This window comes from Alligator mississippiensis, chromosome 6 (assembly GCF_030867095.1).
Source record: "Alligator mississippiensis isolate rAllMis1 chromosome 6, rAllMis1, whole genome shotgun sequence".
NCBI classification, from domain to species: Eukaryota; Metazoa; Chordata; order Crocodylia; family Alligatoridae; genus Alligator; species Alligator mississippiensis.
This window is the reverse complement of record NC_081829.1, coordinates 84,408,774-84,432,064: the sequence shown is the minus strand read 5'-3', so window position 1 is coordinate 84,432,064 and position 23,291 is coordinate 84,408,774. Positions and strand designations below refer to the sequence as shown.

At 40.7% G+C, this 23,291-nt stretch overlaps 1 protein-coding gene across 1 annotated transcript in view; it reads left to right on the top strand.

The window, feature by feature from the left end:
• LOC102560426 (disintegrin and metalloproteinase domain-containing protein 9) overlaps nt 1-23,291 on the top strand; it is a 47,686-nt gene that overhangs the window by 981 nt on the left and 23,414 nt on the right. The window contains exons 2-15 of the mRNA XM_019482840.2: nt 9,185-9,282; nt 10,862-10,938; nt 12,975-13,053; nt 14,908-14,984; nt 16,557-16,773; nt 17,347-17,412; nt 17,497-17,568; nt 18,233-18,405; nt 18,756-18,840; nt 19,714-19,835; nt 20,391-20,562; nt 21,927-22,016; nt 22,611-22,806; nt 22,970-23,075. Coding sequence (XP_019338385.2) covers nt 9,185-9,282; nt 10,862-10,938; nt 12,975-13,053; nt 14,908-14,984; nt 16,557-16,773; nt 17,347-17,412; nt 17,497-17,568; nt 18,233-18,405; nt 18,756-18,840; nt 19,714-19,835; nt 20,391-20,562; nt 21,927-22,016; nt 22,611-22,806; nt 22,970-23,075 — 1,630 coding nt within the window. The remainder of the gene's footprint in view (nt 1-9,184; nt 9,283-10,861; nt 10,939-12,974; nt 13,054-14,907; nt 14,985-16,556; nt 16,774-17,346; nt 17,413-17,496; nt 17,569-18,232; nt 18,406-18,755; nt 18,841-19,713; nt 19,836-20,390; nt 20,563-21,926; nt 22,017-22,610; nt 22,807-22,969; nt 23,076-23,291) is intronic.

Sequence of the window (23,291 nt, the reverse complement as noted above, 5' to 3'; positions counted from 1 at the left end):
GGGTAAACAAAGGGTGTTCCCCCCCAGTATCTTGCTGAAAGTAAACTATAAGAAAATTCAATTTTATTTGACTTTTTAGGATTACTGACGGTAAAAGCAGGAATTTGCCTAGTAGTTGAAAAGAAATGCAAATGTTATTATATTCTGTTTAGAGAAAGGTGTTCTTAATGTCAGAGTGTGATCCTACAATCCCGAGTTCTCACACCTGCTCTGTTGCTATCTCATTTCTTCTATGGCTTCAAATAAGTTACTTAACCTGTCTGTGCCTCACATCCCACATCTGTTATATGTGGACAAAAATACAAATGAATCTTATGTGAGATAAGTGATTTCCAAATTTTAGTTCATCTTCAAATGTCTTTATAAGCAGTAAGAGCCCTGTATACACGGAAGGCTAATTACTGGTATTTTGGAAACTGATTTTACACCTTAGATATAAACAACTAATACATTAAAAAATCCTATCAGCAGTATATACCTCAAGCATGTTTCTTCATACCAGCTGCTTTATTTTTACTGGAGAGTCAATCTTATTTTTGTATGTGCACATTTTGGGCTCACCATTTTAAAGGCACTAGAGAATATAGTAGGGGGGGAACCCCTCCGCAGAAAATATGTTAAACGACTCTTCTTCCTTTGAATGAAGTCCCCCTATAAAGGGACTTTATGGGAAGAACCTCTCCACCCCTCTGTAAAATTTTTAATGACTGGTGTGGTTTTGCCCCGTACCTGATGGGAAATCCTTTTTTCTTTTTTTCTTTTTTCTTTTTTTCTTTTTTTTTCTTTATTTTTATGCAATTTTGGAAAGGGTTGCTTTATTAAAATTCATTTTATCGTTTACTCTTTTTGACTCCGTTGATTTCAATGGTAGTCTTTCTGCTGACATCAGTGGGCATTAGATTAGAGTTGCTGAGCAGACAAGAGGCAAAGGAAATTAAAGCAAGTAAAATGTTACCATTTGTTCCTGTTTGTCATTGTAAAACTTCATAGCTGACACCAGATTTCTAATGCCTGACCTCTGGAGTCATTGTCAGGTGTCACTGAGGTAGTTGAGAAATAATGCACAGGGTGTGTGAGGGTCATTGGCAGGAAATAAAATGAGCCATTAAGGCTCGTAATACTAAGTGAGTGGGAGGCAGGGAGGCTATGCAATGGGCTGAGATAGCGTAAGTGCCAGGAACAGTTATGCAGGCTCCTGAAGACAAGGATGAGAAGCCTAAATTTGATCCAATGCAGAAAGGGACAACTGTAAGGAAGATTTAGATGGGAAAAAGAAATGACCTGTTCTTATTGAGTTCACAGAAAGATACTTTTATTTATAATCACATTTGATTGATGTCTTCTTTATGCGTAAGCCCACTATAAAGACGTTTAGATTAAACAGGTCTTTTCACATCTATTTTCATAATGTCACGATATACTTATTCTAGCATACAGGCTTTTCTAGACATACAGCACCCTAAAATCTGAAATTAATAAGGGCTTGGAAAAAAACATTTCCACACCCAGAACACTAACATTTCTAGTCATTCTTTTGTTCAATTTTCTTCCTATTGCTTTCAAAATGGTTTGAGATCTCTTGAATTTTATATTCTAAATATTCTGTATTTATTAAGATAAATCTCCAAACCTGCCAGGATTTATTTGCATGTTTTAATTAAGTCATGTATGTAATTATCACTTTGATTTTAAAGAGATTCAATTGCATAAGTAATAAGGAATATACCTAAGTTTTTGACAGATAAATGGCTAAATTGATAGTTATCATGTAATGTTTTCTAAAAGATGCCCATATACGCATGCACACGTAAATATAAATGTATGTATATGCACACATTTATAAAATAGTGCCCTTTTAAATAACTATACAGTGTGTGTGTGTATGTATGTGTGTGTGTGTGTATATATATATATATATATATATATATATGAATGTATATGTGCATGTTTACATGTGTGTGTAATATATCCAGCCTATACACCAACATCCCACACCAGGATGGCATCCATGCCTACCTTACATATCTACAGGAACAAGATTACAACCCAGAATACAGACCCAAAGATATCACTGAGCTTATACACTTCATCCTCACACACAACAATTTCACTTTTAATAACCAACCCTTCCTCCAGATGATGGGAACAGCTATGTGCACTAAAATGGCCCCACAGTATGCCAACCTTTTTATGAGCCACCTGGAAGAAGACTTCCTCAAGAACTGCACCATCAAACCCTTGCTGTACTTACGATATATCGATGACATCTTCATCATTTGGAGTGAGAACCGGGAATCTCTAATTGAGTTCCACCAGAAATTCAATAGTCACCATCCCTCCATCCGTCTTTCTTTAGAATACTCCAACACCAACATCCCCTTTTTAGACACAAGGATCAGTATCCAGAAGGGTAAAATACAGACCACAGTATACAAGAAACCCACAGACCAACACACATATCTGCACAGAACCAGCAATCACCCGAAACACACCAAAAAAGCTGTGATATACAGCCAAGCCCTCAGATACCACCGAATTTGCACTGAAGAGAACACCTGGGATTGCCACCTCACCAATCTTAAAAAGACTTTCACCCAGCAAGGACACTCCTCCAGAGAGGTAGATCGCACGTTTGAAAGAGCCACCTGGATACCACGTGAAGAACTGCTGCAGTACAGAAGAAAAACACCCACAAATCGCACACCGCTGGTTATGACCTATCACCCATCCCTTGAACCTGTACGGAAAATCCTCAAAAAATTGCAACCCATATTAGAAAAAGACCCTATTCTTAAAAAAATCTTCCCAGAGCCACCCATCCTAGCCTTCAGACAAGCACCAAACCTCACCAACCTCATCACCAGAAGCAAAATTCCTCAAGCCCAGAACACACCAAAAGGATCCAGACCGTGCCATGACAAGAAATGCAAAACCTGCCCCCACATTTCCACCACCCCCACTATTACTACACCCCACAACAGAGCCATCAGCATCCCAGGATCTTACAGCTGCACCTCCAGGAATGTAATATACCTCATCCAATGCACCAAATGCCCCGATGGAAGATATGTAGGAGAGACCAGACAACAACTGCGCACCAGAATGAGCGCACATCGGAAATCCATCAAAGACAGAAACACCCAATTATCAGTGGGGGCACATTTCTCACAGGAGGGCCGCTCTCTCTCCAATCTCTCAGTCCTGATCCTCAAGGGAAACTTACACAACACATCCCAGAGACGAGCCTATGAGCTCCATTTCATCAAACTGCTGGATACTAGAGATCAGGGACTAAACATAGACATTGGATTTTTGACACATTATAATCTGCCTGGCAACTGACTCCCCAGCCCAGCCCCTGGCTTCTTTACTTTTCATCCCATCCAGGAAGAGCACACACCAACTGCTGCAGCGTCCGTAGCCTGACAAAGGGTTTTTGAACCCGAAAGCTTGCTTAATAACTATTCTCCAACCATTTAGGTTGGTCTAATAAAAGATATCAAATTCACCCAAGGAACCTTGTTTGTCTAATATATCCAAATATATCTTTGTACATGATTTGCAGTAATAATATTTTACATCTACCACAACTTGTATACATCTGTTTCCAGAGTGAAGGGTGGCAGCCAGGCAAAGACCTAGTAGTCCTTTTACTTGAGAAGCATTATGGGAGATTTTTTTCCTGTACATTTAATTATTATTAATTAATTTATTTGAGTTAATAACATTGATGAATTTCAGTATCCTAGCAATTTTCTGCTACAGTTGGAAAAATGAAATAATTTTTTGTTATTTGCAATACAGATTGTTTTTTATTATTTTATTTGTATTACAGTAGTGCTTAGGAGCCCTAATCATGGGAAGGACCCAATGATGCTCTACAATGGAATAAGTAATTTGATTAAATGGGCATTTTGTGAAGAAAAATTATCAATAATATTGGCAATGGCATCCGTTCATCAGCAAGTGATGGTGGATATTGCAGCTATTCTAGTGACTGATGGTGCATTTTGTCTTGTGGCTGTAGAGACAGATATTAGACTTGCAGGTCCTGCCACAGTTGTTAGAGGTGTACCTTGCATTTAGGACTACTGTACGGACAGGCTGTTTCCTCTGGTCACATTTGTAATTTGAGTAACCATTTGTTGTCATGATATTGGACTCCATTATTAAGAAGGGAGAGCCACTTTGTCCTGTCTCCTGCTACGGCTTCCCGAAGGTTTGGGTCAGTTCCAAAAGACTTCATGTCCTGCTTGCAGATGTCTATGGGGCACAATTTTGGGCAAGTTACTCTTTCCTCCCCATCTGCAATTTGCCCATACAGGATGTCCTTCGGGATGCACCTATCTTTCATTCTGTGGTGATGGCCAAGCCAGCATAGGTGCCGCTGTTTGAGTAGTGCAGTGATGGTTGGCAGGTTGACTTTGGTGTCTGTGTTGGTAATTCTGTCCTGCCGCTTGACGTCAGGGATTTGCCATAAGCAGCATAGGTGGAAACTGTTCAGCTTATTTTCTTGATGTGCATATGTTGAGCATGGCCCACTGCTATATGTAAAGACACTGAGGATGTAGGCTTTGTACACAAGCAGCTTAGTTTTGATTGTGAGTTTTCTATTGTTCTAGACTCATTTGGAGAGCTTACTGAAAGTTGTAATAGCCTTTCCAATGTGCACATCTAGCTCTTCATCCAGTGATAAGTTATCACTCGCTGTGGATCCAAGGTAGCAGAATTTGTTCACTGCTTTGTAAGGTGTGTTGTCCGGGCTGATAGATGGTGACTGATGAACACCCTGTCCTAGGCCCACAGTCTTCTTAATGCTGATGGTCAGGGCAAATTCTTCATGGACAGTGAGTGCAGCATCATCAGCAAAAAGGCACATATCCTAATGAGTATGTACCTCACTTTTGTCTTGGCCTTTAGACGTGATAGATTGTAGAGTTTGCTATCTGAACTTGTGTGAAGTTATATGCCTTGTTCCACACCATCAAAAGCGTAGTGGAGCAGCATAGAGAAGATCCCAAAGAGTGTGGGCACCAGAACACAGCCCTGCTTCACTCCACTCTACATCTCAAACCTTGCAGAGCTTAATCCACCCAACAACTGTGGCTGGCATGTTTTCAAGGAAGGAGCATATTGTACTGAGTAATGTTGCAGGGTACACAGTCTTTACCAGGACCTTGAACAAACCTGCTCTGCTGACAGCATTGAAGGCTTTTGTCAGGTTGACAAATGCTATATACAGTGGCTTATTTTGTTCTTTGCGTTTTTCTTATGGTTGGCGTAAGGAGAATATCATGTCCACTGTTGATCTCCCTGCTCTAAATCCACTGTGATTCCAGGTAGATGTGGTTAGCAAGTTATTGCAAGCATTTCAGGATGACTCTGGCAAAAGTCTTTCCTGTGACACTGAGGAAAGAGATGCCCCTATAGTTGTTGCAGTCACCCTTGTCTCCCTTGTTTTTGTAGAGAGCGATGATGTTAGCATCATACATGTCCTAGGGTACTTAACCTTCCTTAAAGCAGCACACTTGGAGTTGATGAAGATGTGGTAGCAGGATAGCCTTCCCACACTTGAGGACCTCAGTTGGGATGCCATCCTCCCCTGGTGCTTTTCTGCTTGCTAAAGAGTCTGTGGCCTTGCTAAATTCTTCAGCTGTAGGTTCTTTGTCTAGCTGTACCAGTACTCTTAGAGTTGGAAGTTGATCCACTACCTCTTCTGAAATGTCTGTTTCATGGAAACGAAGCTCTAACAAATATTCGGTCCAGTGTGACATCTGCTTGTTCTTATTAGTGATTTTTACTTTGCTATCTCAAGACTTGAGGTGGGATGACTTCAGTGACGGTTGAGCCAAGGGCTTTCTTCAGGCTGTCATATATAACTCGCAGGTTTCATGTGTCTGAGGCAAACTGTATCTCTCGACACAGTTCACTCCAGTACTGATTTGCTCTGTGTCTGGCTGTTTTCTGTACCATTGCCCTGGCATGCTTTAGCTTAGCCTTGAAACTTTCTATTGGATTCTGATGGTCTTTTAGGTAGGCTGTGTTCTTGGCCTCAACAAGTGGTAGCATCTCTTCCAAGTGTGCTTCAAATCAATCTTTATTTGATAATTTCTTTTTCCCAAATACTTCTGTGGATGTTTCCTGGATGACTGCTCTTAGTCCACTCCAAGTTCCTTCAGCATTTGCAGTTGTTGCTTTCATAGACACAGCTAGCTCAAAGGTCATTTGAAAGTCAAGGCACTTCTTTGGACTTTTGTGCTGTGTAGAAGTTATCTTTATCATCTAAACTTGCCTGTAAAGTTGGTGCATAGGCGCTAATGAAGTTAACAAAACCATCAGTTGACTGTAGTCAGAGTGGGATGATGCAATCTGGTGTTCCAGGGGGGTCTCGATGGTTTTGACCAACCTGTTGCAGACTGTGAATTCAACCCCATGTAGGCAAGTAACTTCTGTGCTCTTGCCTTCCCAGAAAAAGGTGTATTTGCCTCATGAATAGAGCCTGAGTTGCCCTATCTTGCCTCTTGCAAGGATGCACTGTCAATGTTAGGTTTTTGCAGCTCTCGATCAATCTTCCAGACATTGTCCATCATTTATAAATTGTCATTCATGCCAGGACACATGGTCCTGACATTCCAGCTTCCCAGCTGAAAGGTTTTAAAGTTTCTTTTCTTGTTGCCTGGTACTTCACTTGCCATCTGTTTTTCGATTTTTGGTCTAGCCCTGCTCACCAAATGAGGCAGACGCACCATGGTGGGTCAGCACCTTACTGGGTGGGGGCTATCCATCTTAAGGCAGGTGGTAGCTGACTGGTGGAACACAATTGATGCCTCTCTCTGATGAAGGTGACCCGTGGCACTCTATGCCAGTTGAGTTGAGCTTATAACCTGTGACTGCCCCCTTCTGTGTTGTACCCAAGCAAGTAGCAAAGATGGTATCGTCTCAATTCCACTTTGGCAGCAATGGCCTGGGCAGTTGATATAGAGACACTTGAGTTACCCATAGTATTAATGTTCCTCTCTCAGCCAACTGGTTGATCCCAAAGGAAAGGCAGAAGCCAGTACATTTGGAGCCAGCTTGGCTGCAGGAGCTGCCGGTACGAAGATCTTCAATCTGTCTGCCTTTCGGGACTTCACTCCTAGACTGGTTGCCAACCAAGGCTGGAGAAACCAGTCCATCCTGCCATGGCATCTGCCTTTTGGTGTCATTTTCTTCACCAGGGTTAAGGACTACTACCCCCCTCTAGATTTCTCCTCCACCCAAAGCTTTCAGCACCGTAGATGTTGCTTGTTTATTTCCTGCCACCTAGCTCTTGGCGTTGAAAGCTGCAGGTAGAATCATCTACTGTCATAACAGTAGCAGATTGAGTCTGGGCTCAACTGAGAGTGTCAATAATATTAATATTTAGATTATAACATGTAATGTGGTTAAAATGTTCTACATGTGCAACCATAATTTGGATTGCTAATCACTTGGATAATCACAGAGACCCATTAACCGATAGAGAAACAATACACATACTGTATTCAGTTAGGAAAAATGCACATATTCAATTAGAAATGGAGGTGTAATGATTGTAACTATACAGCTGAAAGGAAAATTCAGCACAGATTCAGGGTGAAGGAACATCTAGCATTCGTATTCTCCTGTTTCATACATTGCTTTCTGTTCTGGTGCTGTACCCATTGATGACAAAAAGGCAAAATCACAGCAATGCAAGCTGTGATGCATTGTCCCAAAAATTGGTAACGCTTTCCATTGTAAGACCTTGTTTTTAGGTGTCTGTTATTTTGCAGATTTAAACCATTTGGTCTGACATTTTCCATGCTATTTCTGAGAATGAGATTAGGGGGAAAAATCATTATTTTGCCCGTGTTAGGAAAAGCAATCCTTAGAACTGTTCTATTGAGAAGTTCTATTATCTCCATACTTTCAGTGAAGGTATTGACATTTGGCTGGGACAGATCACCCTGATACCAGGAAAAAAATGGTTTTCCTTTTTTAAAATCTGCCTAAATTATACATACCTCCAAAAAAAAATCAGCGTTTTCACATGCTCTGTAAAGATTTGTTAGATCTGGGTAGCTAAATTATCTGTGTTGTCTTCATTGAGCATGCTAGGCTAAGGACAAAGTGGTAGGGGGTGGGGCAGGGACAGAGGGCTTTGGCACTTGTCCTCATTAGTGATAGAATGGACACCTTTGTTAAAGTTACATGTCTGTCATAGGCAGACAAGGTTCTTTGGGGAAATCTGATATCTTTTATTAGATCCACTAAAAATTTAGGAACCTAATAAAAGATATTAGATTTCCCCAAAGAACCTTGTCTGCCTATGCCCTTAGACCAACATGGCTACTACCTACACTCCTGTAACATGGCTGTCACTGTCATTTTTAGTAGGTTTTATGGCAGAAATGTTTGAAGGGAAGGAGGAAGTTCATAGAAAGTTGACCAAGGTGACTTGCTGCCTGCCTACAGTGCTGACTATATTACTCCAGTTGGAAGTGCCACATCACAGAAACTGCAATGCCCTCATTCTTTCCTACAGACCAATAGTTGAATTACCTATTTCTTGTTCTTGTGCAAGCTCTCTCCCTCCCACTACCATGTGAGTAGCAGGGTTATTTATAAATCACAGAGTTTTTTGGGATTCATGGTGACCCCTGTGACTGCTGTGACTAATCTGTAGCCTCAATCATCATTCCTGAGCTTCAGCATTCCTTTGCTGTCCTAGAAAATAGCTCTACAACTCATAACTGAAATATGTGTCTTCATCCACTTCAGGGGCCGGACAAGAGAGCTGCATTATAATACTACGAACTCTGTTTGCAATTAATCTAAAGCACATAACCCAATTGTTGTTTTATTTGGTGAGTGGGGAGGAGGCAGATGCATGCAAAATGCTTCTAGATGATGACATTTCTATATACAATGTTTTTAACATTGCTTTTTAAATCGAAGTTCCTATGTTAAAAAGCACTAAGGTTACAAAGTCAACTACTCAGAAATTTTACTGTGTTTACCACCAACTTTACTGTGGCCTTAACCATGAGACTATCCTTTCTTTTCCTAAAGATAATTTGCCTCTGATGAAAACTAATTTTCTGCAGGTGCCGTTGTGTATCTGAAAGATTTGTGCATAATTTACCCTTTCTGTTAATTTAAAGATTTTGAATTTTATTTTTAGGTGCACTTTCCCATCAGATGTCAAGCGTTTCTGCATTTGAAATCATCATCCCTCAGCGTTTGATGGGTAGGGAGAAACGTAACACACATTTCCCTGAGGTTTGTTTCTCAATCCAGACTTTCCTTTTGATGACTTTACCATTAATGTAGTGCTATAGTATATAGATGAATGTCTGTGAAAGGATAGACTCTTCAGTACAGAATCATTTGAATTATCATTCTGATACCTCTTGTCACACTTCTTATTTGTAAATTCTGTCATGCCAAGGAATCAGCTTCAAAACAGTCCTGTTGGTGATCTCAATAACACACAACATGCCTACAAGTGTTTTGGTCAGGTTAAGCAAGTGATGGAAACTTTGAACTGACATTTTCCAAACTGTTCCTGTTTGATGGTTAAACAAAGGATTTCCACTAGTGCCTTTTATCAATGCTAAAGGCCAAACTGCTGGTCTAACACAAACAGTCACCTTTAACGCAGTGGGGCTAAATGAGTAAGATAGGTGGGATTTGACCCTGAATGTCTAAGAAATATTAACGGACAGCTGAGCTAGCTAGGCAGTCTCCACCTACCTTAGAATTGGAATGTTACCAAGGCGATGCAGATGTACCAATAAAGAAACTATTAACCAGTTCAACAAAATAACTTTTGAAATAATAATTATCTGAGTATTGTTCATTTGTTGATTTGTATACGGATGCCAGAAGCCATTCTGTCATAGTTAAATATATAGCACCCTCCAAAGAGCCAAACCTGGCTGTTTATTATTCCAGGTTTAATTTTTCCATTATCTGACCAAGATAAAAGTAGGGGCATCAGTTTTTCAGAGTATATAACTGTATATTGGTAGCCTGGGTTTGATGCTAATAGTTATATTCAGTTTCCTTTTACTAGCACAACTTTTCCATACATCTGACTTACCAAAGATATCTAATTTCTTGTGAAGCTTACTTTCCAGTTGTTTTATTATTTATTTGTATGAAGTTTTCCTAGCTGAACAATATTTAACATTTCAACAAAAAGTAAGGCAAAGAATGCTGCCATGGTTTGGAATATAGAAAACATGACATTATAAGAATAACTCAAACTGGGTGCATCCACATGTGCATATTAATGTGCAGCAATAAACCTGTGCATATCACACTGGAGTTTATTGCTCCTTGGTGTCTTGTTTACACGTGCTCCCGGGACTGTAGCACATTGAGCCAGGTCGGAGCAGCCCCAGCTGGCAGAAGGTCCCAGGGGTCAGCCTACCAGCTGACCTGGCTCAACATGCTGTGGAGGGACTGGCTGGGGCACAAGGTGCTACAGTGCGGGGCTAGCTGGCAGGCAGCCTCTGCACTGAAGCACCCTCATGCCCTAGCCAGCCAGATCAGTGTGCGTTGCTGGGCATGAAAAAACTCAGCAGCAGGATAATACTTGTATTTAGAAGTACTAACCTGATGCCGAGTTCATTAGTTTTCTGAGGCCTAATAGGGCCGCATGTATAGATGTCAAGATGTTTACCACAGAGGTAATTAGGCAACTCCGCAGGAAACATGCGTGAAGACACAGTCAAGATGTACCCACACCTATGTAGTAGTAATAGTGAGATCTGAAGTTTTAGAAAATATTAAATTTATGCTTTGGTGGAAAACTAAATGACCAAGCGATATTTCTGTTTTATTTTGCTTTTAGGAACATTCAGATGACAATCTCTCTTATTCAGTTCAAACTGAAAATGGAACATACATCCTAGAACTAAAGAAAAATAAGTAGGTTACATGATGGATTAAGCCATGTTTCAATTTTTTATTTTACCTGGTACTGACTAATGATTCTGTTTTGTACTGAAGGTGGTTTGGAGGAGGCCAGGGGTTCCCAAAATGTTGTACATGTACCCCTTGTGATATGCAAGACATCTCTAGGGGGTATGCGGGAGCAATTGCATAATGGTGGTTTTAATTTTCATTATAATAGGAACTGGCATTTAAGGGGTTAAAATATAAACTGTATGCTGGTACATCTGGAAGGGAGTACACAATGAGAGTTTGGGAACCTCTGGAGTAGGCCATTTAGAATAGTATGAGAGAGAATTAAAGTGAGTATAATGAAGGAATAGAATATAATGAAAATGAATAAATATTGTATATTGGTGCTGCCTTGAAAATGTAAAAAAAATGTTGAAAAATGTTTCTTGTTTTCCTTAAAAATAAATTCTGATAAAATTTTCATTAGTACCACTGTTATGTAAAAGAATATATATTTCAAAACTTCCTTTCTGCAAAATATAAAGTAACGGAGCAGTGGGATTCTCTCCCTTTACCACAAGGGACAAGAGTTAATGTTATCAAAGGCCAAGCCAGAAGTCTGTCAAAGCTGAGTGCCACAACAAGGATATATATACCTTGAAATACATTTTGTTAACCAACCTTCCCCTTTTATTTCAAAGGATTTGTCTAATTTTGCTATTATATACCCCAAATATTCTCTAACAGTCCAGCCATTCAGCCAATAACTTAAATAATGCATAAAGTAAAAACAAAAAGATGGCTGTATATTTTTACCAAAAAATCCATTTTAAAGGTAAATTATTCTCTAAATGATGTATACTGGGGCTGTGCAAAATTTCACCGGCTGTTTTGTTTTGACGCTGTTTCGACTCATTTCAAGCTCAAAACAGTGAAATCGAAAATGAAACAGAGGGCTTCAAAACAGCCTCAAAATGAGACAGGGTAAGTTTTGAAGCAGCAGCCAGGTGGTGGGAGGCAGGGGAGAGCCAGGGCTGTGCTCTGAGTGACTCCGCGCAGCCCCATGTGGCTCAGCCTGGTGGGGAGGGCAGCCCTGGCTCTCCCCACTGCTGGGCTGTACTCCCTGGGGCTAGCAGAGCCGATCAGAGTGCAGCACCAGTTCTGCCCACCTCCCGCTGCCAGGCTGTGCTCCAGTCAGCTCTACCAGCCCCATGGAGCTCAGCCCGGTGACAGGAGATGGAGCCAGGGCTGCCTTCTACCTCCTGCCACTGGGCTCAGTTCCATGGGGCTGTGAGCTGCTGGGCGCTGAGCCCGGTGGAGGGAGGCAGAGCGCAGGCCCTGGGGCTGCATCCCTCCTCCCTCCACCAGGGTGCAAGCTGCTGGGAACCCAGCCTCCACCGAGTAGGGGAACCCAGTGGCTTGTAGCCTGGTGGAGGTGGATGGGGTGCAGCCTGGGGGCTGCGTTTTGCCCACCTCCACTGGGGTGGGTTTCTAGAGGCTTGCAGCCTGGTGGAGGGAGGTGGGGCGCAGCCCAGGGCTGCGCTTTACCTCCACCTGGCTCGGTTCCCAGCCACCTGCAGCTCTGTGAAACTGAGCCCAGTGTGGGATAGCGGAGCACAGCACCAGGGCTGTGCTATCCCTCCCTCCACTGGCTCAGTTCCCAGGGCCAGTCCCAGGTGGCAGCAGCAGCCTCCTGCCTGGGTTGCGGGGCTCTGCCGAACTCCTCCCCTGGGTGTGAGGCTGTTCCTCCTCCAGTTTCATGCTTCCATATTATAGCCCGGACAAAATGTCAAAACAGTGACAAAACATCGAAAGTGTTTCGATGAAACGAAATGGAACAGTGCCTTTGAAACAGAACTAAACTCAAAACGAAACACTGTTCCATAGAAACAGAAGTTGAAGCGAAACGGTGCTGTTTCGCATAGCCCTAATGCATAATCCTGTCCTTTGCCACATATCCTTCTCGGGTACTTAATATATTAGCAAAATATTTTCCTAAAGTATTTTAAGTATTTTTTTTAAAGGCTTTTAAAGCAGTAAAAGTTTATTTGTGTTTCCAGAAAGCTTGTTAGCGAAGACTTTGTGTTAAATACATATAGCAAAAACGGGCAGTTGGAGGCTACCCATTCAAAAATCAAGGTACTGTACTTATTAAATTTCTATTCTGTGTTAAATTCTCTTTCCTTGCCACAAGGGACAAGAGTTAATGTTATCAAAGTTCAGACCAGAAGTGTGTCAAAGCTGAGTGCCACAACAAGGATGTGTATACCTTGAAATACATTTTGAACGAAGACTAAAAATATGCAAACATTCATTCTGGTTGTAGTTTATCTTTCCTCACAGAGAAGTGAAAACTGCTTGAGTTTGAGCACCAAAAACAAAACAAAAATGTAAGGTGTACAAAGGAAACCTAAGGAAGAACAATAGCTTTCTTAGAATTAGGATCACCTAGAGATCTCCTTGATCACTCCTCTTTTAGAATATGTGACTCTTTACACCTCTCACTAATGGATAAAATATATAATGCTGCATATCTGGATAAAATCTAAAATCTCAAGAGGCCTAACCCGCAGCTATTTATGATGATACAATATCTGCGTAAACCTCTGTTTTGAGAAATGTATAAAACAGATGTCCTGGAAATTTAAACTGACTCTAGGCTAGTTGGTTATATTGCCATTATGTAGTGTGCATGACCAAAATATCAAATATTGTGTGTGTCTACATGTGCTATTAATGTTATAAAGGCTTACTGCCCAGCAAAATACTGCTCATTACGCATAGATGCTGACTTTATTTTTTGCTGGTGGGTGCTTCCAGACATAAAAAAAAAACAAACCCCAAAATAAGTAACACTTGACTTTTATTGAATTGAATCAGCTTTAGCAGAAAGCGCTAAAAAACCCCACTGAAGCACCAGATCTTTACAGACGCTGCAGAGCTGGGTTGAAGTAACGTGCCGCTTCTTCCAGTAAAATGCTTTTTTAAAACACCTGCAAGCTTAGATCCATGGGTGGTGAGCACCCGCTAATGTTGTTTGATGCATGCTTGAGCCCCAGAGCACCCATGGAGTCAGCACCTATGTTAATAAGCTTCCCTGGGAGCAAATCTGCTCCTGTCCTGCTCTGGCCCCTGTAGCAACTAGGGGGAGCTCCAGGCTCCCTTGGGGGGCTGGCAGGGAGCATGAGGGCTGGTCTTGATGTGCACAGGGCCAGCAGAGCTCTGCCAGCTGCAGCAGCAGCTATCTCCTGGCCCTGTGAACATTGGGAGGGGTCCTGATGTGTACGGGGTCAGGAGACAGCTGCTGCTGCAGAGCTTTCCTGGCCCATGCCCAGCGGGGCTTCCCAATGCAGGTTGGGGCTGGCTGGGAGCTGTCCTGCTTCTGGGGCTGCTCCCAGTCAGCCCCCAGCTGGCAGGAAAGCAGAGAACTCCCCAGTCCCAGTACTGCTCAGCTCCTGGCTTCTATGGGGAGCCAGGAGCTGAGCAAAGCTGCGTGGGGGAGAGAGGGGCAGAGAGCTATCCCATCCCAGAATCCAGGTTCTGAGTAATGCCAAGACCAGGGGAGTTCCCCATCCCCTGTGGTCCCCTGCTGTTGGGGCTGACTGGAGGCAAATTTTCTCCCAATCTGTGTCTACAAAAGTGTTACTATGCAGTATCTACTGCACAGTTAGTTTACAACCTGTATTTACAAGTAGTAGCTAACTGGACAGTAGACTAATTTACTGTGCAGTAAATAGTGCACACATGTAGACAGTGATACTTTACAGTGAAGTAGATTAGTCTACTGGGCAGTAAAATGTCTCATGTAGACATGCCCACTGAGTAAGAAAGGACCAAATCCTATTTATTTTAAGTGCTGTCCTCCAAGAATAATCCCATGAAAAACACTGGGACTATTGCAGGGTAAGGTAATCTCTAGCCTCAATAAAATGAAATATTGTACAAATAATAGGTTTGTTATATTCTTAATTATGTGGTTTCATTATGTTTCAGACACACTGTTATTATCGTGGTGTTGTTGAAGGAGTTGCTGAGTCTATGCTAGCCCTTAGCACATGTGATGGCCTTAGGTATTATTGTTTGCTTTTGCTTTTCAGTGTATTATTGGCTGGACATCAGGGCAATATATTGTTGCTCATACTTTCTGTTTATATAAGAATGAATAGATCTATACATGCCCAGAGTGTAGCTCATAAAGTTCTACAGACCTGGTTTTCAAGGGCAGGGGTTGAGATTTCATAGTAGCACTTACTACTAGCCTAACTGTTTGCATTTAATTCAGTGGTGAGCAGGTTTTGGAAATTTCACCCTAGAGCTCACAGCATACAGTGCTGCATTGTGTGGCAAGTAGCACAAAATGTTGCACTGAGGCTGTTGCAAATGAATCATGTGCAGCAGAGACCATGTATAGGCATTAGATTTCTACCAGGAGAATCGCCATTCTCCCAGTAGAAATGACAAGCATATGAGTATGTGTTCATTCAGTTTCTTCTAGGAGAAACATGCCCCTTATGTGCGATCTTCCAGGGGTCACATTGGAAGATCTCACTTGTAAGACAGTTTCTCTCACAAGAATGATCATATGTATGCTGCCTTCCTGGTTTAGTCAAGGAGGGGAAGGAAACAGCAGAAGCTGACCAGGACTCAAGGTTTGTACTGTTGCTCCTCTCCTCTCCCAGACTGGTCTGGGAGGGGAGCAGTGAGGCAGTGCTCTCCACCTCTCCCCCAGACCAGGGACTTCCTGGTCTGGAGAACAGGATGAGGGCTTTGGCCCACTGTTCCCTCCACTCCAGGAGAGGCTGCAGGCACCATCTTTGTAGTGCTGCACAGGCAAGAAGCTCCTCACGGCATGGGCATTTTAAGATATTATATCATTTGCCCCATTCTGCAGTAATACCTGCTCCCCACTGGCTCCCAGTCTAGGGGTCACTTGTGTTGGAAGGAGTAGGGGGCTTTGCTGCACTACTCCAGACTGATCCTTGGTCTGGAGAAGGCACAGAAAGCAGGGGAGAGGGGGCAGCTGCATGTTGAATGCCTCTACTGTTCCCTTTCCTGGGATGATTTCTAGGACCACTGGAAACGAACATCCATGGGTAGTGTTCCACTGGAAGGTAGAGCAGCCCACAAAGGTGAGGTGAGACTAGATCTAGTACATATCACATTTGTGGTACATACCCCAAGGGTGTGCTTGCCTCGCATAGCTACAGAAAAGAGGGCACTAAGCACTTGAAAGAAAGGGAAGGGGGAAAAATCTGTTACAGGCCTGTTCCAACCATCCACTATCCTCACAAAATGGGTGTGTAAAGCATATGTTACTAAACTGGAATAGTATTTTTTGGAGCAGCTCTGCAACTGTTCTACATGCTAGCCTCTTATTAACTTAGTAATTCTCAGGCTTTCTAAATGCTTGATTTCAGGCTATACACTACTAGGTGATCTATTATTTAAAACAAGTCCCATTTTGCCTCTTGAGAAACTGTTTTACATAAAAAGAATGCAAGGCAACAGTGTACACATCTTTTTAACACAATATTGAGAATGTCATAGTTATGAAATATGCAACTGTTGCTTATTCAGCTACTTGTACCTTTAAAAGTGGGGGAGGTTCTGTTGGATAAGTCATCACACCTCTATGTTTTTAGGGGAATCCTCTATGTTGGTGACAAATCGTATGGAATAGAGCCACTTGATGGATCAGCTACATTTGAACATATGTTTTATCAGTTAGAACATGCTCAGCAAACCCCTTTCCTGTGTGGTGTGCCCAATGACAGCCTGCACCATGAAATACATGTGAAGAATTTTCTCCTGCATTCAGAAGTTTCACATGCAAATTTTAGTAGTGAAAAGCTTCTTAGGGTAAGATTCTGTGTTTCTCTTTTGGACCTGAACATTTTTAATAACATTCCTTGGGGCTGCTTAGATGGTCAGAAGAGCCATTTTAGCTGACTTTCTGGTGTTTATTACTAGTGTAGAGTCATTTCAAGTGACATAGGTATGTCTGTCAAGCAGTCTAACCCATTTCAGGGACCCCAGCACAGGTAGAACACATTTGGGCTCTGGGAATCCTCAGATAAGGAAAAGCAGATACTGTAGAGACTGTTGCTGTTAAGTCTGATTTAAAACAATCTTTGAAGCTGATTTAAGATGTACCAGAGGGGAAATATGGCTCCAGCTAGTCATGAAATTGGAAGGGAAAGTGGACATAAAGGTGACAGTAAGAGACCATCCTTTGAGTTTGGCTGCATCTGAAGTACTTAACTGCAGAGTTAAAGTTTAAAGCTCAGAAAAACTGACTATTGAGATTGCCATTGAGATACAGTGGGGGTCATCACCTTATCAATATATGCAATAACTTGGCAATAAAAATAGTAACAAAAATATTGACTAACTAGTGGTTAAAATAACCATTTGTATGTTTCTGACTTGCAGAAAAAGCGATCTGCGTTGCCACAGAAAAACTATGTGGAACTCTTTGTCGTTGTGGATAACAACAGAGTAATATTTTTTCTATAATACAAAATCATATTAAATGTATTTATTTATTTACTCTCTCTGACATCCTGATATTGAATTTTACAGTACTTGCAGAAGTTGTCCAATGCTACAGCTGTGCAAAAGGAAGTAGTTGAGCTGATTAACTATATTGACGGGGTAGGTCAGTTCTATCACCTCAATATTCAGTTGTCTGCTTTATCATGCTTTACAGAAGAAATGCAAGTCATTGTTATATTACTGTGGTCTGGGTTTGTATTTTAGTTGGATGTTATAAAACATAAGACATAGATATGTAATTAACATAAAACATTTAATGTACATGGAGACTGACCTCTGATAGGCAGGACACAGGGCTTGCAGATAGGGAGGAGCAATTTTAGCCCAACTCTGACACTTTCCTCTTACCTCAGTCTTATCCTCTGTGACTAGGGTGTGCAAGACCTCCTTGGAGAATAGCTAAACAGACTGAGCTAGGGCTTGTGCTGAGATAATTCTTCTTTGGCATCATGTAGGGATTTTAAAGCCCAGTATCAAGGGGCTACAAGAATATATCTATGAATCTCCATTAATAAAGACAACCTTCATTTATGCAGTTGTTACTCAATTAAAACTCCTACTCATGACCATATAGATTGTGACTAAGTAAAGGTGGCAAGATTTTGCCTGACTTGCACTGGGCACTAACTGATTAAATTAATTGCTTCTTGCATTTCTATTGTTTCAGTTATCAGAATACTGAACTGCTAATTGTGTTATCATTGTTCATAACCCATTTTAAACTCATTGGCATGTATGCATAGTAACTATGGTGTATTTTCAGATGTACAGTGCACTAAACATCCAGATTGTCTTGGTTGGGATAGAAATCTGGTCAGACAAAAATCGCATAGCAGTAATGGAGGGTTCAGCTGGGGATGTGCTGCAAAGATTTGTTTCTTGGAGAGAGAAAGATCTCCTTAAACGATCGAGAAATGATGCTAGCCATCTCATAATGTAAGTTTTGGCCCATTAGAAAACTTGTTTTCCTACTGCCAGAAGTGTAATATTGTCTGTGTATGTGAAACTTTAATGCTTACTTCATACTTTGGTTCCAATCTTATAATTAATTTTTAATTAACTGAGAAACAATATCTAGCCAGTATACCACACTTACAGTTCTCTGATCAAGGAGCTTACTTCCCAGTTCTGTTGAAGTCTGTGAGAAATTTTCCACTGGCCTTGACAGGACCACGGTTTATATTGGAATGTTTGGATCAGAGTCATTGATACTCTTTTCACTAGAAACGGATACATATTCTGGTGTGGTCTCAGCACAGCACGTATGTCCTGTTCTTATTTTGCAGAGGGAGAGATTCCTTTGGTGGAGCTGTTGGAATGGCTTTTGTAGGTGCAATCTGTTCTCAGGTCCATGGAGGCTCAATCAGCACTGTAAGTACGGCACTTCTCAGTTCCTAATGTAGGGCTCTCTACAGAAGATCTATTTATCCCTTTTGTTTGGAGCATAGAGGTTTATTATGATGGGTTGTTGGGTTTCCTGTGCACAGACAGAAGCATGTGAGGCTGTGATTCCCCTTGCCAGACCCCTCTCCCTCATGCAGCAGTCTGCTTAAATCAGATAGACCTTAAACCATATTTCAACTGTATTTTTATATGCATCTGTCTCAAGGTGATCTAGAAAAGGCTTGTTCTCTAAACTGTACATCTGAGATAGTACTTTTAGATGGCAATGCAACATCACACTTATTTGCTTTTTTGACCACTCTCAGAGACTCATACACTCAATATCCTGTACCAATCCTTTGGTGCACAAATCCTTTGGTGCACTAGAGCTTCACTTTGGTGCACTAGAGCTTCACTCCTTGTGCATTGCAGGGGACGAGGCAAGGCAAGCTGTTAACCACTTTCACCCTACCTCAGCTTGAGGCAGGACTAACAACAATTCACTTAAGATAATGAGGTGTTCAGTGCTATAACAACAAGAACAAAATAAGGGCTGGTGCTGTAAACCTTATTTATGCTGAGAAGTACTTCGCATTGTGAGGAACCTTAGCAAATCAATAGAGTAAGATATTCTTCAGCATGATGAGTGGTGATGGAACTGGGGCCTCAATTAACCAATACATAAATAAATTCCATCTTTTGCTAGATATGCTTTCTCTTTTTAATAGCGAACACCATCATCATATTTGTAGAGTGACTCATTTTGAATAAAAGAGGTATTGTCAGTGTAATGTTTTCTTATGATTTCTTCATTTCTTGTTTCACTTTCCTGTTAATGTCAACATTTCTTCTCTTTATTAGTTGAATCATGACAAAGTATTAGGTCATGCGACGGTAGTTGCTCATGAACTTGGGCATAACCTGGGTATGAATCATGATGATGGAAGATGCCCCAAATCGTTCATTATGTTCAGTACAGCTAAGTAAGAGCCCTTGATATTATTTTCTTATTTTTATCACTGTTAAGTATTGCCACTGGATTATATTCATTCTGAGTGAATATTGAATTTCAAAGAATCTTAGTAAGTGGACCTTGTATGGAGACCTAAAAGAGCAAAGAAAAATGGAGCCTAAAGAAGTCAAAAGGATTTAGGCATTTATGTCACTTAAGCAGCTTTGAAAATTTAACTTAGAATCACCCCCCTGACCCATTAAGAGTTATTTTTACTATAGGGCAGTTGCCTTCTCTATGAATGTACGGTTTCATCTAAGAGAGACAAAAATAGAATGGAAGAAAAGAGCTTATGGCTGGAGATTTAGCTCAGACTCTTAAGGGCCTTTTCAATCTTTTATTCCCAGAAATTCCTTTCCCCAAATGCAAAAGACAGATCTATAAATTAATGATCTCCATTATCTATTAACATGACAAAAGTAATACATAGAATTTACTATGTTTTAAGAATTATTAAATAGCTTAACATTGTTATATACTAGGAAAAATATATGTATCAATCACAAGGTAATATTATGCTTTCTAGTGGATCCCAAAATTTCAGCACCTGTAGTGCCAAGGATTTTGAGAATCTGATTCTGAATGGTGGAGGAAACTGCCTTAAAAATCCTCCAAAACCAAGTGACATATACACAGAACCTAACTGCGGCAATGAAATATTGGATAAGAACGAAGAATGTGATTGTGGCAAACCAGAGGTAGTGTAATTTAATTAATTTGGAAATGCCTGGTCCAATACCAGCTTTCCTATATGCAGCATGTCTATTAATATATGGGAATTGTCTTGACAGATTTTTTTTTTTAAATAATAAAAATAAAATAATGATGAATGGCAAGACTAAAATCAGGGGTGTAGGTTGTGGCCGTGTTGGTCTAAGGACACAGGCAGACAAGGTTCCTTGGGTGAATTTGATACCTTTTATTAGACCAACCCAAATAGTTGGAGAATAGTTATTAAGCAAGCTTTCGGGTTCAAAAACCCTTCGTCAGGCTAAGGAAGTTTCAGCAGCTGGTGTGTGCTCTTCCTGAATGGAATGAAAAGTAAAGAAGTCAAAGGCTGGGCTGGTCAAGACTAAAATCACACTTTCATTAAGGGTGGCATCCAACTCTGCATGAAGTCATTATGAATAGGCTTCATGCAAAGTTTAATTGAGACCTAAGAGACTGGCTACTGCATTGTAGAAAACATGTAAGTTCCAAGTGTAAGTTCCAGCATGCAAATCCCTCCATTACAAAAATGTAGACTATTTGTACAGCTATCTATTCAGTGGCTATAGTTTTTTTGTTGGCACCACAACCAAGTTCTTCCAGCAGGAGGGAACTAAGTAACACCCCCTTTCTTGCATGTAATTGTGTCTTCATAATGATCCTTTTTCAAATGAGTGAAGATTGATTCAGTGGAGTTAGTTTTGTTGATTCCGGCTGTGTAGCTAAGGTGGGGGGTGACCAGGGCACCAACTCAGCCACCACCACTGCTCTCTTAGCTATCATTGTTGTGGCAGTTGGGCTATGGACACTGCCCTGTGCAACACTGTTGTCTAGGGTGCAGCACTTCCAACTTGTGTCTCTGAATGATTCACTGTTGCAGGAAATCGCAATGTATGCTGTCAAATGGAAAAGGGGAGGAATAACCCATATTCAGTTGCCCAGGCTTTTTGTGCCATTAAAAAACCTTTTTCCTATGTTGTTCTGTTAATGGGAAAAAAGGAATATGATAAGTGTTTTGAATTGTCAATAAAAACTTTAGATTGATCCTTTTTAAAAGCCATATCACAACACAAACAAAAATGAGCTGTACAGGAACATGGTTGATGCTTTACTTGCTCTTATCCCTATACATTAGTGAGTCATAAACAAGTTTTTCAGATGCTTTCTTCCAGGACAACACACCCTGAATTGTATACGTGCTTCTAATAGAACAGGGAACTATACACTTTAGACAGTGAAACAGAGACAGAAAATTGAAAACTCAGCTTATGGTCAGAGTTTAGTCTGACCATGTTAAAACCCCTGACTACACTGACAGATAAAATAATTTCTCTAATTCATGTCTTTGCTACAGGAGTGTACTAATCCTTGCTGTGATGCTGCAACCTGCACACTTAAGTCTGGATCACAGTGTGCTGATGGGCTGTGCTGTGAAAATTGCAGGGTAGGCTAAGGAAGCCCCTCTTTGTTAAGTTATAGACCTAATTTAGAATGCTACCAAGGAGAAGTGAAGAATTTTTGTGGGGTTGTTTTGGAAAAGCAGCTATCACTCTCTTTAGACATGTGTATGGTTTGGTAACCTATGTGCAAAACTGTATTCAGCAATGCAAAGGAAAAGGGACAGCAGATGAGCAAAGAATCTGTGTCTGATAAATCATGGCGATAAGTGCGTTTTTCGGTTGCAGTATTAACTGTGGATTCCCTGTTAGCTGTATTCCTGCTACTGGGCTGAAAAATTAGGTGAATTAGCAACCATCTCAGGAGTACAGGATCAAGCTGCTCTGTATATTTATTGTTTTTGTTTACCTTGTGCGACATTCTGTATCAGTGCTATCCATGATTATAAGCAATATCAGTGAAATACATGAGACCGACAAGGGTGATAGATTTTGTGGGCATTAATATGGAAAGCTATTTTATTTTCCCTAAAATTATGAGTGTATTTTCTTCCCTAGCCTACTATGGTTTTTTTATTCCTTTATGTTCAATTTTTTTCTGTTGCATAATAGAAGTGGGTAACAGCCTGTTCTGTTTCTAGTTTAAGGTAGCAGGAGTAGAATGCAGACCAAAAATGGATTTCTGTGATCTTCCTGAACACTGCAATGGAACATACCCATATTGTCCAGATGATGTCTATATCATGAATGGATACCCATGTAACAACATGAAAGAATACTGCTATTATGGGGTTTGCCAGGATTTTGATTCACAGTGTAAATCTTTATATGGAAAAGGTATTTTAAATTAATTGTCTGTGTAACAGAAGTCTTATCAAGAAGAAAAAGGCAACTCATAAGCTTTGCTATATACCCTTAAAAAGATATCTGATATCTCTGATTTTTTTTAAATGTCTTTTTAAAAATAATATAATAGGTATGTTTGTTGCTGTTTTTGTAGGGGCAAAAAAAGCACCTGATGATTGTTTTAAAATAGCCAATATTAAGGGAGACCGATTTGGAAACTGTGGAATGTCAGGAGGACAGTATAGAAAATGTCCAGATGAGTAAGTTAACAGCAAGTATAAATTGTATGAACTTTCTTCCTTTCATTTATGCATGTTAAGAGAGTAGTTATGATGAATTGTTGTACTATGTTGGCCCTAGCTGAGTTATCAGATACATCAGCAGCCCATTAAAACAACCCCAAACACTGTTTTAAATTGTTGTTGATTATTTCTTAGAACCAATTTAGACAATGAATACCAAACACAACATAATAT